General features: G+C 40.3%; 1 protein-coding gene across 1 annotated transcript; it reads left to right on the top strand.

Annotated features, from left to right (window-relative positions):
• The first annotated feature begins 9815 nt into the window (after positions 1-9815).
• Positions 9816-12086, top strand: LOC111230891 (Rieske domain-containing protein-like). Its single transcript, XM_022757779.1, has 4 exons — positions 9816-10030; positions 10683-10913; positions 11106-11140; positions 11378-12086. Exons 2-4 carry the CDS (start codon positions 10700-10702, stop codon positions 11666-11668), a joined length of 540 nt encoding a protein of 179 aa, XP_022613500.1. The 5' UTR covers positions 9816-10030; positions 10683-10699; the 3' UTR covers positions 11669-12086.
• Positions 12087-12871: the final 785 nt, after the last annotated feature.

The raw sequence follows: 12871 nt of genomic DNA, 5'->3' as shown, positions 1-12871 counted from the left end.
AAAACAAAACATGATTTGTATTTTTTTTTAAGACCAAGAAAAAACAAGGCAAGACCAAAACTGAGGAAACATGAACAGTCTGATACAAGGAGAGACTGGACTTGCAAAAGTACAACCCTTAAGCTTAAATTAAAAGATGCAGTTTACAGTACATAGATAGCACCTATCAAAATAGCTTCATTTATAAATACCTGTAATTCAAGTATCCACAGTAGTGTAATAGACACACACACTCATGCACACACACACATACACACACACAGTTTTACTTTTCCCTTCTGATTCTAATATATACAATATTACTGTCTGCCTCCATGGAAAAATGGAATGGGAGAATATGTGTTAGTTTCACTGCGAGAACCCTCATGAAATACATCTCTTGTCATGATCTTTGTACAATTTCAAGTAAACTCTTAAGCCTTTTGAACATCATTAAAATTTAACAAACATTGATAATGTATTTTACTCATGTTGTATTTAGCTTTGTCAGTGAAAAATATATTGAGCAGCTATAAAACACCAAAACGACCTTGCATAACTGGCATTTCTTCAGTGTATAGGCTGCATATAAATTGGAAATATTCCTGCTTATAAACTTTGTTAATTCAAGTAATTGAATTGTTATTATCTTCTCTTTGGTTGTGTGGTTGGTTAAAATGACAAGGCTTCAGATATGGCTGCAGCTGAGCTCTCATGCTGTGGACACACTGAGCCTTTCTTTCCATGATCTCTTCCAGCTTGTGGACATATTCCCCAAATGCCTATAAGACAGAGAGACAAATAGTGAGGATAGACAAAAGTGTGTAGTCACTTTAAAATATATAGATTATAAAAAGGAAGTGGGGGGACATAACAATTTAGCTAACAATTGTGGGTTTGATTTATTCTGACCATATCAGGTTGCTGGCACAGAAGTGTCCCCTCTTTATGACATAGGTCTTCCATCTCCTCTAGCTGCGCCCAGTGGGCCTGGACAACATGCCACCTTAAATTGGAATTGGATTAGAAAAGAGACGGATATATTTTATTCCAACTTATAACCTTTATTACTCTATCATGTCTGTTGGATTAACATGTGTGTACAAGATTTTCAGTATCTTTCTTTTTCAGTAAACGAGAGTGACAATTCCGCTACTTACTGGTCATGATCCAAGTCTTCTAGGGCAGACAAATGGATTATGGGTCTAATTTGCTGATTGCTTGTGCTTCCTTGACCATTTGACTCTGCAGGACTGTTCGGTTGGAGTGAGTTGTTTGAGTTGCTGGAATGGTTTGAATGTACTGTGTGACACTGGCCCAAGACACTTTCTGACTGTGGCGTTGAAATGGAAGAGGCAGGTTTGTTGTGCATGTTGTACGTATATTCTGTTGAGATTTGTGTGGCACCATTTGGGATTGAGCTAGATGAACCAGTGTTCCCTGAGTGCTGCACAGGGGGTGAGATAGACTGCCTGGCAGAAGTTCGCATAGAAGCACATGTAGAAGGTTTAAGTGGGGATGCAGGGGCTTTGTTGCCAAGGACTGGCATGGTTTTGGGTTTCTGACTGTTTTCTTGGTCTTGGAGAGAGACAAGCATAACTTCAGGCATAGGAGGTTTTGTCCCACCTGTTCAAGATAAAAAAAAAAAAAAATGTTCACATACACGTTTTTAAGCACTAATTAGTACACACACTCAGAGAACTCACACTTACCTATTCCATGGTGCTCATATGTGGCACAACACATGCCCTTTCCTCGCCCAGTGTGATTAACAGCTGTCAAGGTCTTGAAGGTGGGAGGGCTGTGGGTCTTTGCTTGTGGCAGCTCTGAAAGAGACAAACAAAATTCTACGTCTTTGTCTTCTACAGCTTTCCCTGCCATCCCTGCACATGTGTGATGCTCTTTTTCCACTTCCCTTCTGTCATCGTCTCCCCTTTCATTCTCAAGCACACAGAGTGAGGTGGTGTTCTGTTCCCCTTGGAGGAACGACTCTGTGGCGACCTGTTGGTCCACCTGAAGCAAGGAGCTGCTGAGGGGGTTCATGATGTAGCTAAGAGAATCTGCATGAGTCTCATCTTGAGGTAAACCAGACATCTTGGCTTTGAGTCCTGGATGGTTGTGTACCTGAGTAGTTGGATTTCCAGGTAGTTTGTTAACAGCCTCAGTAGGTATCATATATCCAGTCTGTGTGATGGAAGTAGAGAGAGGAAGTGTAGTTGACTGAGCATTTGAAAATTTGGTATTTTGCAATGGTAGAGGCAGGATGTTGGAGGTGCATCTGGTTTGTTTTGAATCACGAGAGAGATCACTTAGTTTGTTTGGCATCAGGAGTGCGTTGATATGTTCACAGGCTGGGGAGAGAGGTCGTTCTGCTGGAGCTCGACGATGTGGTGATTCAAAAGGAGGGTGGTTAAAGTGGCTGTTGCTGTCATTGTTGTTAGGGGCGGAGAAGGAACTGTAGCTGTCAGCTCCTCCTTCCTCCTCAGTACTCCACACTCCATCAGCTGGGGCATTTGAGGAATCCAGTCCTTCCTCACCCACATGTCTTCTGGCTTCTGAATGACAGCTGCAAGACACTTGTGCCACTACATCAGTCCGCATTGCACCTGTCACCGTATCTGTTTCCTCCGTCTCTGTTGTTGCCACCCAGGCCCACCTCCTCTCTTCCCCTTCCATCCCAGCTGGCTTCCTTTCTTTCCTCCTTTCTTTCTTCTTTACTCTTGCTTCACCTGTGCCCCCCACTGACCTCCACTTATAACTTTCACCTCTGCATTCTGTCTGTGTTCCTTCCCAAGATACCTTCCAGTCTTCACCAACACCACCAGAGTCACCATAGGCATCTGCATCATCATTATTATTGCAGCTTGGAGAGGTTTCAGTTTGTAAGTGAATCTCACCACTGGGAAAAGGCAACTCTCCTCTATTACCCTCAGCCCTAACCTCAACCCCGGCTCTGTACACATTTAAAACCTCTTCCAAACCATGATAAATGAAGGCAGAAGATGAGAAATGGGAAGACTGTTGGAGAGAAGAGGAGGAAGAGAGAGAGGCCTGACAAGAGGAAGTGAAAGATGGACGTGTAGAAGGTGAGAAGAGACTGACAGACGAAGAAGCAGATGAGGGCATAAACTGCTGCAGCTGCTGGTGATACTGTCTCAGATGCCTGTGCCTCTCCTTATCCCTTTCATCAACCTTTTTTAAATCTGTTTCCCTTAGCCTTTCTACTTCACTACAACTGTCTCTACTGCTTTCCACTTGTTTTTGCTGCTTTATCCATATTCTTTTCTCCTCTCTCGCAGCTTTCACAGTCCGATGCTGGTTCTCTTTTTCTCTATGGTAGATTCCAGATTCCCTTTGAGATAAAGACTCTTGTACCCCAGGCAAATTAAGCTGCTCATCTGTTGGCTGTCCCAACACCAGCCCTGCCCTGGCGTATTGGTCACTATCAGAATGACTGTTAGTTCTTCCATGCCTTTCATTTTCTCTTCTCCTGTCTTTCCTTTCACTTGCTCCCTCCCTCCCATGCCTCTTATCACCCATTCCTAGCCAACCTCTAACTGGTGTAATATGTTCAAGTCCAATCCCTTTTCTGTGCCTTGCACTTGTTTCCGCTTCCCATCTGCTGTTCTTGGGTGTGGAGCAGAGAATTGCATCCCCTGTGGGCAGCCTTGCGATAGGTGTGGTGGGACCGAAAGCCTCTTTTAGTCTCCCCAACTTCTGCTTTTTAGGGGGACTTTTCCCTCGGGTGCCAACACTGCTGCTGCTGCTGTTGGATAGGTTATGTTTGGGGGAGGGTTTTGTCTTGCCTCTTCTTCCTCCTCTTAGTCCTCCTTGTCCTCTCAACTCCTTCACCCTATGCAAAATGAAGTAGATATAACATCCCAGGTAGCAGTCACTGATTATTTCCACTATAGGCCTGGATACAACCATTTGAAAGGGGTTTAAAACTAAAACAGAGACCTCTTATTTAAAACTACCATTCCTTAAGTCATATAATTAAAGCAGAATGAATGAAATCCAGTTGGGATCTAAGTTGATAGAAAAATAAAAATGCTATTACTACTAATACAATAATTATTTTTCTTTTTAGCAACTAACATCCAATTCCTCCCACCACACCTACACACACACACACAAAACACTTACCGATCAGCATATCTCAGTGTATTAAGTGTGTGTTCAGTTGCTAAGTGACCAGGTGAAATGTTGGCAATCATACATGTCATTGAGTCACCAACAAATGAGTCTTTCAAAACCTGGAATGAGAGCAAAGTAGTCCAATATGAAAACACAGGTGAGTTTATTGATCGAAGTGGGCAAATAAAAAATAAAATCAACCAGGATATCTATTAATACTTGTATCATAACAGAAATACTGAAAATGGTTACATGAAAAAGTTACTTAAGTCATATTACCTGAGTGAGTTTGCTTTGTCTGAAAGGTGTGTGTGATTGCTCTTGATCAAGAGACCGAATACATTCTTTAAGCTGAGAGAAAAACAAACTTACAGATCAGAAAGTATCTAAAATTCCACCATGTATTCACAAATATCTTTGACTTCATGTGGGATCTCTGATTGTGTGAGCGTGTGTGTGTGTGTGTGTGTGTGTGTGTGTGTGTGTGTGTGTGTGTGTGTGTGTGTGTGTGTGTCTTACAGCCAAAAGACTCTGGTTGATCTCAGCTCCCTCCATACGACTCTGCCTATCTGGTTCTTTGGTATCTGATGCCCTCTCACTTCCTGCCAGATCCACAAACCACATTCTGTTGGGACACACACAAACACACATCTTTCTTAGTTCACATCATTTTACATCAATACTAATGGACTTATTTGATCTACCACACAATAACTCTAGTAGTGCTTCAAGAAGAAAATACAAAACCATCAGAAAAGAATGTACGTCATAATATGCCCAAAAGACAATAAAACACATTGGATGTTGTCACTCACCTGCCAGCTATCTGCTGGTTTGGACATCTAAGCTGAATCTGAAGCAAAGCATGAGAACGAGAAGAAAGTGGATTCACTCCACTCATCCCCTGCGTGCGTTCCTCTGTACCTTGTGAAATCACCTTTGTAAGGGCAACAGGAGGAGGGAAGCAGGAGAAGGAGAGATTGAGATGTTAAAAGAGACTGCAGTACTCAAACAAACAAAGACAATCATAGAATTTTCTTGCTGGGTAATATTTCATGTATTTAAATACAGTAAGAGGCTGTTGGTGCATATGTGAAGATGGGAGCACAGACCATCCTGCCTGAGATGCTAGATATTGGACTTGAAAGTATGTATATTTCCTGTTGCACTCCTTCAAATACACCAAAAAAAAATAGTAATGAGTGTTGTGTCAACAAAAAGAGACATAAAGAAATAAGATACTACAGGCAAGGTTTCATTCTATCATGGTTTCTTTTTTAAAGGATATATCTCTGAGTTTGGTTATAATGTGTTTTAGGTTGGCGTGCTAATCGGAACGCCAGTTCTGGACAACACAGCATGGACATGAGGCAATTTTAAAGAAAGGTGTGAACCTCCAGCAGTGATCTGACTGAGTCCACCTTGACATCACGCAGGCCTGCAATGTGAACCACCTTCTGTCCATCCTCCCTGGCAAATAACCTACAGAAGGAAAAAAGAAAAATGAGAGATTAAGAGGAAGAAGAAATAGAGAAAGAATACAGTTTTGACATAAATCCAAATATTACGAAGAGGACATCCTGGTTCTCTTTGACGATGATGCTACCAAAAAATAGTAAATGGTCGCAATATCACAAATAAGCAACTGATAAAGTAATGACAATATTATATATTTTCATATTTCAAAACAATTACCTGCAAAATACATTACTGATCAGTTTTTGTTTTCTTTTATAACAAAACGCACACAGTCAAACAAACACACCTTTTCCTGTGGTCCAGCAGGTCATACAGCTGACCACAATAAATCTCAAAGAAACTGACATACACCAGCAGGGGTAAGTTAATGTGTGTGGTGGACAGGTGAGCAAAAATGTCCCGAACTGCAAGTGCATACAACCCTGGTCTCCCGGGGGATGAACCCAACATGGTGTGAGTCTTCCCTGCACCTGTCTGGCCATATGCAAAGCAGGTGGCCTTGCCTCTATGGATGCACACAGTACAAATATAGATAGTTAGGCACATATTCATAGAAACACAAAAACACCTACAAGCATGTACTTCAAACCCCAAAATTGACTTTATGATATTTGGTTAGAAAGAAATGTAGGGTGACAACATACACAACTCCAAGTACCACTACATCAATGCTAACCTACCCATTGAGCATGTGCTGCACCAGAGGAAATGCTGTTTGTTGATACACCTCCTCATTGGAGCTCTCCTCTCCAAAAACCTTGTCAAAGTAGAACCTGTGCTGAAGGTACAAAACAGCATGGTATCCTCGAAGTAAAAATCCACCCTTACATTTATAGAATTTCATGACAAAACATGCATTTAACATTGTCACAGTTTAATAATATGTGTTTAGTTGGAGACATTGCTATCTTTAGTTTCAGTACAGATACATGAAAAAACGATGTCAGAAAGAATATTGATTTGTCATTGTCTCTTCTCTGGACATCTACCTGTAGTATGTATTGTGTGAGATCCACAGCTTCTTTGCTTTCATGGACAATCACACACTCTCCGCCTGAAGTTGTGACAACATCTGCTTCTCTCCTGCTTTCTGCATGTGTCAGAGGTCTTTTCCTCACACACACACTAATCCGCTGCTCTCCTTCTTGCCTGGTAGACACACACACACACACCAATCAAAATCAAAATTAGGATGATCATGTCCAAAGGAAACAATGTGCAAACTTCATAATACAAAGAGACACAACCACATAAAGTTTGTAAATTATGAAAGAATTGTGCATTCATAACCTCTCCTCAATGCATGTGTTGGAGCCATTTGAACACTAACTTATCATTTGTAAGTAGGGATTAGCAGCGAGGACAATACAAACCACCACCACTCACTTTTTGTTTGAAGCAGGAGGGGAACTCTGTGGTACTCCATAGTTGTAGCCAGCTGTTCTCTTTGGTTCATAAATAGGTGTTGGCTTAGCCATGTGTCCAGAAGCCCCATTATTGGCTATGTCTGTATTAAGTTTTTCCTTCTTAGAGATTCTTTTCCTGTCTTTGTGTCCACCTGGTTTGTTGTCAAACCTCTTTGATGCCACTGTTGCAGGCCTGGGTTTTTGTTTGTAGACTGAGACAAACTTTGGTGATAATCTGGTGTCAGAGTTGTGCATGGCAGTTCCTCCTATGATGTCTGACTTGGTGTTTCCTCCCGTGTGATGATTTGAAGGACGACTATGGGCATACGTCCTGTGGTTGTGGTTCCCTTTGGAACCACATACCACAGCACTTCCACTGTCAAGCTCATGCTGCAGAGGTGCAGCTGACACTTTGCTCTGGACTCGCCCATTATTTCTTTTATGACTTGCGCAGAAATTAACAGAGCCTACTGGAAAAGAAAGTAGCTTCTGATGATGATCAAAGGTTTCAGAAGTGAAATCAAGCCGTCTGCGAACATGTGATGGTCTGGCAAAAGTGGCTGCATTTAGCTTATTCATGGCACCACCCTTCTCATCGTCATCATTATATACATCTTCATCAGGATCTCCATAGCCATCATAAGTAAAGCTCCTATCCACTACAGCATAGCGTTCATCACCATCATCAGCACCATAATCATCATAATCATCACCATCTTCATATCCAAGACCCTCCAGGTCAAGAGTTTTGATCATTTGGACCAGATGGAAGAGTCGAGTCCTGTCCTCCATAGTGCAGACTCCTAGGATGGGATAGTCCTCCATAGTCAGTGCTGAGAGGTGGGCTGCATGATGAACTCCCATGGAGGCAAACCTGAATTGACAGGAGACAGAGGGGGGCAGATAGTCAGAGGACAAGACATGGCAAGTGTGAGTTTGGAGGTCCAGTGGGTGAGTGTGCTTACCTAGCATAGTGATGCTGTAGCCCAAACGCTCTCAGACACTCATTCAGGCCAAGTGTCATTTCCTCCCGTTCCTTTTCTCTGTTTTTCTTTTATTTCACTCCTCCTACCCTGAGAATGGCAGAAATCTCAGTTTAGTCCCTTTATCAGTTGGTCACAAAAAATAAAAGGTTTGCAAAAAGTGACATAATTCTATGATTACATGCTAAACTTACACAGAAAATAACTCAAAAACTAAAACTACAAAATACACACTACACAAGCTCTCTACTAGCCACACCACTTTTTCGAAGCCAGTGTGTCCTTTCTGTTATCCTTCCCTCAGTGATTTCTGTCAGAGACTGATGACCAGTGATCAGTCACTGTGTCATTACTACCACACTGCCTCTCTCGTGGTGGTAAGCAAAGCACAGGACACTGGTATGATGCTGAAATTTGACACTTGGTCAGGATGGAGCCAAGGCAGCACAGTGCAGTCATGTCACATATTTCTGTATCATAGCAAATATGATAAATATAGCAGACACAGGCAAGCAACTGTTGCTTCATTGGCTTCTGCAGCTGTAATATTCCTGCCATATGGCACTTGGGTGAGACCCGCTTCATATACATACAAAAGGTGAGAGTGCTGTTCATTACTGTGCTTATGAAACAGTCCAGTACTTCAAATCATGTCACTCAGAGCAAGGGCAAGTGATATATATCCATATTTCCTTCAGGCTGAGGCCCAGTCCCTACATTGAATCCCTGTTGGGAGTTCAACTTCTTTCTGTTACAGTTATTCAATGCAAACTGAAATACAGAAATGGAAGTTCAAATGACATGTATGGCTGCAGAGCATGAACTGAATAGGAAGTATGTTGTTGACACCTGTCCAAGTGTGATGCTAAAATTAACTTATACTCCAAAATAAAGTAGTTGAGGTTTTAAAATGACTGCCAAAATCAAACAGTGTTAAGTTAACACATTTGCTAAATAAGAAGTAAGTAAGTAATAGTTTTTATATACGAATTGGCTAATTGTAACATTTTTCTAAAAGGTAAAAATCAACAGAAAACTTACCAGATTCACTGCTGACTTTTTCCCTTTTTTTGCAGCAAAAAGCAATTGGACGGACGGTGACCGTTTCTCTGAACGAGCAAAGTGAAATGACAAAATGCATTAATTTTTCAGAAAGTTGCTAGTAGTATCACCATTTCCGTACACAGTGGGTCACCATAACGACGAAAACGGTTTCTCGCTGTAAGTGCACATACTCCAGTTGAGCCGGACTTGCAGACCTACGAATGGCAGAAATTAAGACATTTAATAAGAGCTGAATGCAGAACTTCAGAAGGGCAGCCGGTCAAATTACGCTCAGATCAGCATAAAGGACAAAGATAATCCCCCAGAGGGCTTAATGCCCACCAACAAACCTACTAAGACAAAAAGCCTTCTCAGAGTAACCCAATTAGACATTTGCCCCACTGGCGTTACGTGCTGAGAGCTGAAAAATGGACCACTGATAGTGTGTAATGTGTGTTTATGAATGATGAAATACAGGAATTATTATTGTTGTTACTGAGGTTGTTTTACACAATCTATAGCTATTATATAGTTATATAGTGTTTTGTGTTTTTCTTCCATAATCCACTATACAGTATACTGACAGGCTATATATTATATACCGTAAATGAATATCATATATCGTAATAGTGAATGCATGCATACTTTGTGCACACTTGGCATATTCTCTGTTCGCAATGAACAAAAAAGGAGAACATGGAATCTTGTTCATCAGTCTGTGTTTCACTGGGGACAACTGTGGATGTAACTCATAACATTTCTACTTGTTCAAACGGAAAAGGCTTTCTTGAAACGCTGACGAAGTTTCATTTGCATTTTAGAATTTGACACATGTCCAAATTAATGTTGAAGGCCTGATAAAGCATTTGCGCATTTCTGTGTGTAATTTTAGCGAGATAAAGTCTTACGTCCCGCCCAGGACGTGTGACCAAATTAGCATATTCAGCAAACAGTTGCCATGCTACCAGACCAGTCAGAGATGTAACCAGACTACGTTCAAAGGTGAGTTTAATGTTTAGACTGGGAAGTTAAGAATAAGAGCTGAAACAAAGAGAAACTGCTGTTCATGAATAGTATGTGTTTCTGTTTGTGCTTTCTGTTTTGGTTTTGAATGTGAGATTGTACAGAACCTTTTCTACCCCACTGATAATCTGTTTTACTTATAAAAAAAATACCCCCCTACCCCCTCCCATCTCAGTGTCTCACATGTAATTTGGATAAACGTTTTTACTCCTGCTTCCTTATTTTTTAGATGAATAATCATGCAACATGTCATCTGTTCACTCAATGTAAAAGCAGAGAAAATTAAAGGCACTGACACATCTGGAACATCAATCAATGTATAACCAACAGGTTTCACAGGTCTGCATCTTAGTACAGTGTCTGGTACAGACACAACATGTATAAATTGATCAACTGTGGGAGAAAATGTCTGATTTAGCAGATACTTAACTGTATGCCTTGGGAACATTTTAATCACGTCCTTCTCTTACTTAATTTCCTTAATCAAGTTTTAAGTCTGTGCCACAGTGTGAATTATTAACAGATCTACTTAATACCAGTATTCATTTCCATGTATCTATTTTGCTATTAATAATTCTTCAATCTTCTAACATAAAAATTGCTTTTAAACTATGATATCATTAATTAACAGGAAACTTGCAGTAAGAAATGATCAAGATGTCTTCTGAAGGAGAGACTTCTCAGACTTCCTCCTCTTCCTCCTCCTCCTCCTCCTCACCAACTCCTTCTGCCTCACACTTCATCGGGAAGAAGGAGGACATTGTCAAGGCGGGGCGCGTGACCAAGCTGGTGAATGGATGCAGAGACGTACTGGTCCTGTACCACCAGGGGCAGCTTCATGCAATGGACATGCGCTGCTACCGTAAGCTCGGAGTGTGTGGTTGTTATTTGTGTCAACACTAAAGTTAACACATAAAACTACAGCTTTTGACGTTTGTAATGTTTTCAAGTGTGAGTTATTAAGTGTGAAGTTAGTCTCAGCAATGCCTCATCACATTTGAAACACTGATTAAGAAACTGCTGTGTATAATGACATTTGTTTTTCTACTGTCAGATTCAGGTGGTGCATTACAGTATGGAGACATTGAGGTGAGTTGCCTATTATTTTCTCTGACTGTTGACTAAAATATATATATTAATATGTCAGGCGCTATTTGACACACAGTCACTCTAAATACTTATGCATGACTCTTAATACCTGTAATCCTTTTTTGTCAGCTTGTTAAACTTTTGTTCAGGCTTTGTTGTGTATAAAATAGCTGGTAAATATGAAGTTTTCTTGTAAGACTGCAACTACAGCTGTAATCTAATCACCTTCATCATTAGGAGTTTAATGGGCGGCTGTGCATCGTGTGCCCATGGCACAAGTACAAGATCACACTAGCAGAAGGGGAAGGGCTTTACCAAGCTGTGGACGATCCTACAGCCAAACCCCTGAGAACTCACTGGTGCTCCAAGGGAGTCAAACAGAGGATTCACAAGGTCACTGAGGTCAACGGGGATGTATATGTAACACTGAACAACTCCAGCGAAACCATTGAGTCTGATGTCTACCAGACTGAGAAATACAGGACTGTCTTGCTCAAGGCCCAGCCAAAACCCAAGCCCAAGAAATAACACTCAAGGATTTGTTGAATATACAAAGCATGCCTCAAGGACAATTTTGGAAGTTTTGTTTTACTGGGGAACATTAATAGCTTCAAGAGGAGGATATGCAGGATGTGCGTAATTCAGTAAATATTTAATGTATAAAATAGCTGGCATTTTTGACTTCATTCAAGAACATTTTGTTTTGCTACAGAATATTAGGGATTATAATTATTAAATAAAATCAGATTAATTGCTTCAAGGCCAATTTTGGGAGCTTTGTTTTACTGGGAAACATTAATAGCTTCAGGAGGAGGATATGCAGGATGTGTATTTAATTCAGTAAATATTTAATGTATAAATGTCTGTCATTTGTGACTTTATTCAAGAACAATTTGTTTTGCAACTGAATATTAGGGATAATAATTATTAAAAAATATACTGTTTACTTTTGGTAGAAATTATTTCTGATTATTTCATGTCACCACAGGTTTTTCCAATAGAGCAAATAATCTGATCAGATTCTGTAGCTACTTCCTGGGTTTGGGCCTGTTGGTTCAGAAAATCAAACAAAGTTTTACTTTAGGCACTGGTGAACTGTCATTAGGGTTTTTTTCCAAATGTTTCCAAACAATACATCAATTGATGTGAGAAAATAATCAGCAGATTAATTGATATTGGGGGAAAAATCATTAGTTGCAGCTACAGTTAATTATTTTTATACTATAACAAAACACTGTTACTGCCCTTTAAAGGCCCTGTACAAGCACACGAGTTTCAATACAGTACATTTAGATAAGTACAGTACATAAAACAATTATGTACTTTCCTTGAGTGCTTTCATTTTTTACTTAATACTTGTACTACCCAAATTTCAGTGGGAAACAGTTTACTTTTTACTCCAGACAGCTATAGGTACTAATTACTTTACTGATCTCAATTTTACAACCAAAACATTAGATCGGCTTGGAAAATATGACGGATTGTTATAGATTAAACTACCAACACTATACAGTAAGTAACCAAATTGAGCTCCGCCTGAACCAACTACAACAGTAAATGCTATCTCCACAAATATGAGATGTCTATTTTCAATAAAGAAATTGGAAAACTATATGACTATATGACTATATTGGTCATGGGTTTCAAACACTTCATGCAATAAAATATCTAAAAGTAAATGTCTTATCAAATGAGATTATGGACCCCCCATAGTCTAATTTGTGTCAGTTT

The sequence above is a fragment of the Seriola dumerili genome, unplaced genomic scaffold (genome assembly GCF_002260705.1).
Source record: "Seriola dumerili isolate Sdu_G_001 unplaced genomic scaffold, Sdu_1.0 BDQW01000290.1, whole genome shotgun sequence".
Lineage (NCBI taxonomy): Eukaryota > Metazoa > Chordata > Actinopteri > Carangiformes > Carangidae > Seriola > Seriola dumerili.
Note: the sequence above shows the minus strand (reverse complement) of the source record. Positions and strands in the feature narration are given on the sequence as shown.

Bases quoted from the DNA above. Each gene is read 5' to 3' on its own strand.
- LOC111230891 (XM_022757779.1), top strand. From the start codon at position 10,700: ATGATCAAGATGTCTTCTGAAGGAGAGACTTCTCAGACTTCCTCCTCT. The intron at 10,914-11,105 runs GTAAGCTCGGAG...TTCTACTGTCAG, and splicing joins AATGGACATGCGCTGCTACC to ATTCAGGTGGTGCATTACAG. The intron at 11,141-11,377 runs GTGAGTTGCCTA...CTTCATCATTAG, and splicing joins TACAGTATGGAGACATTGAG to GAGTTTAATGGGCGGCTGTG.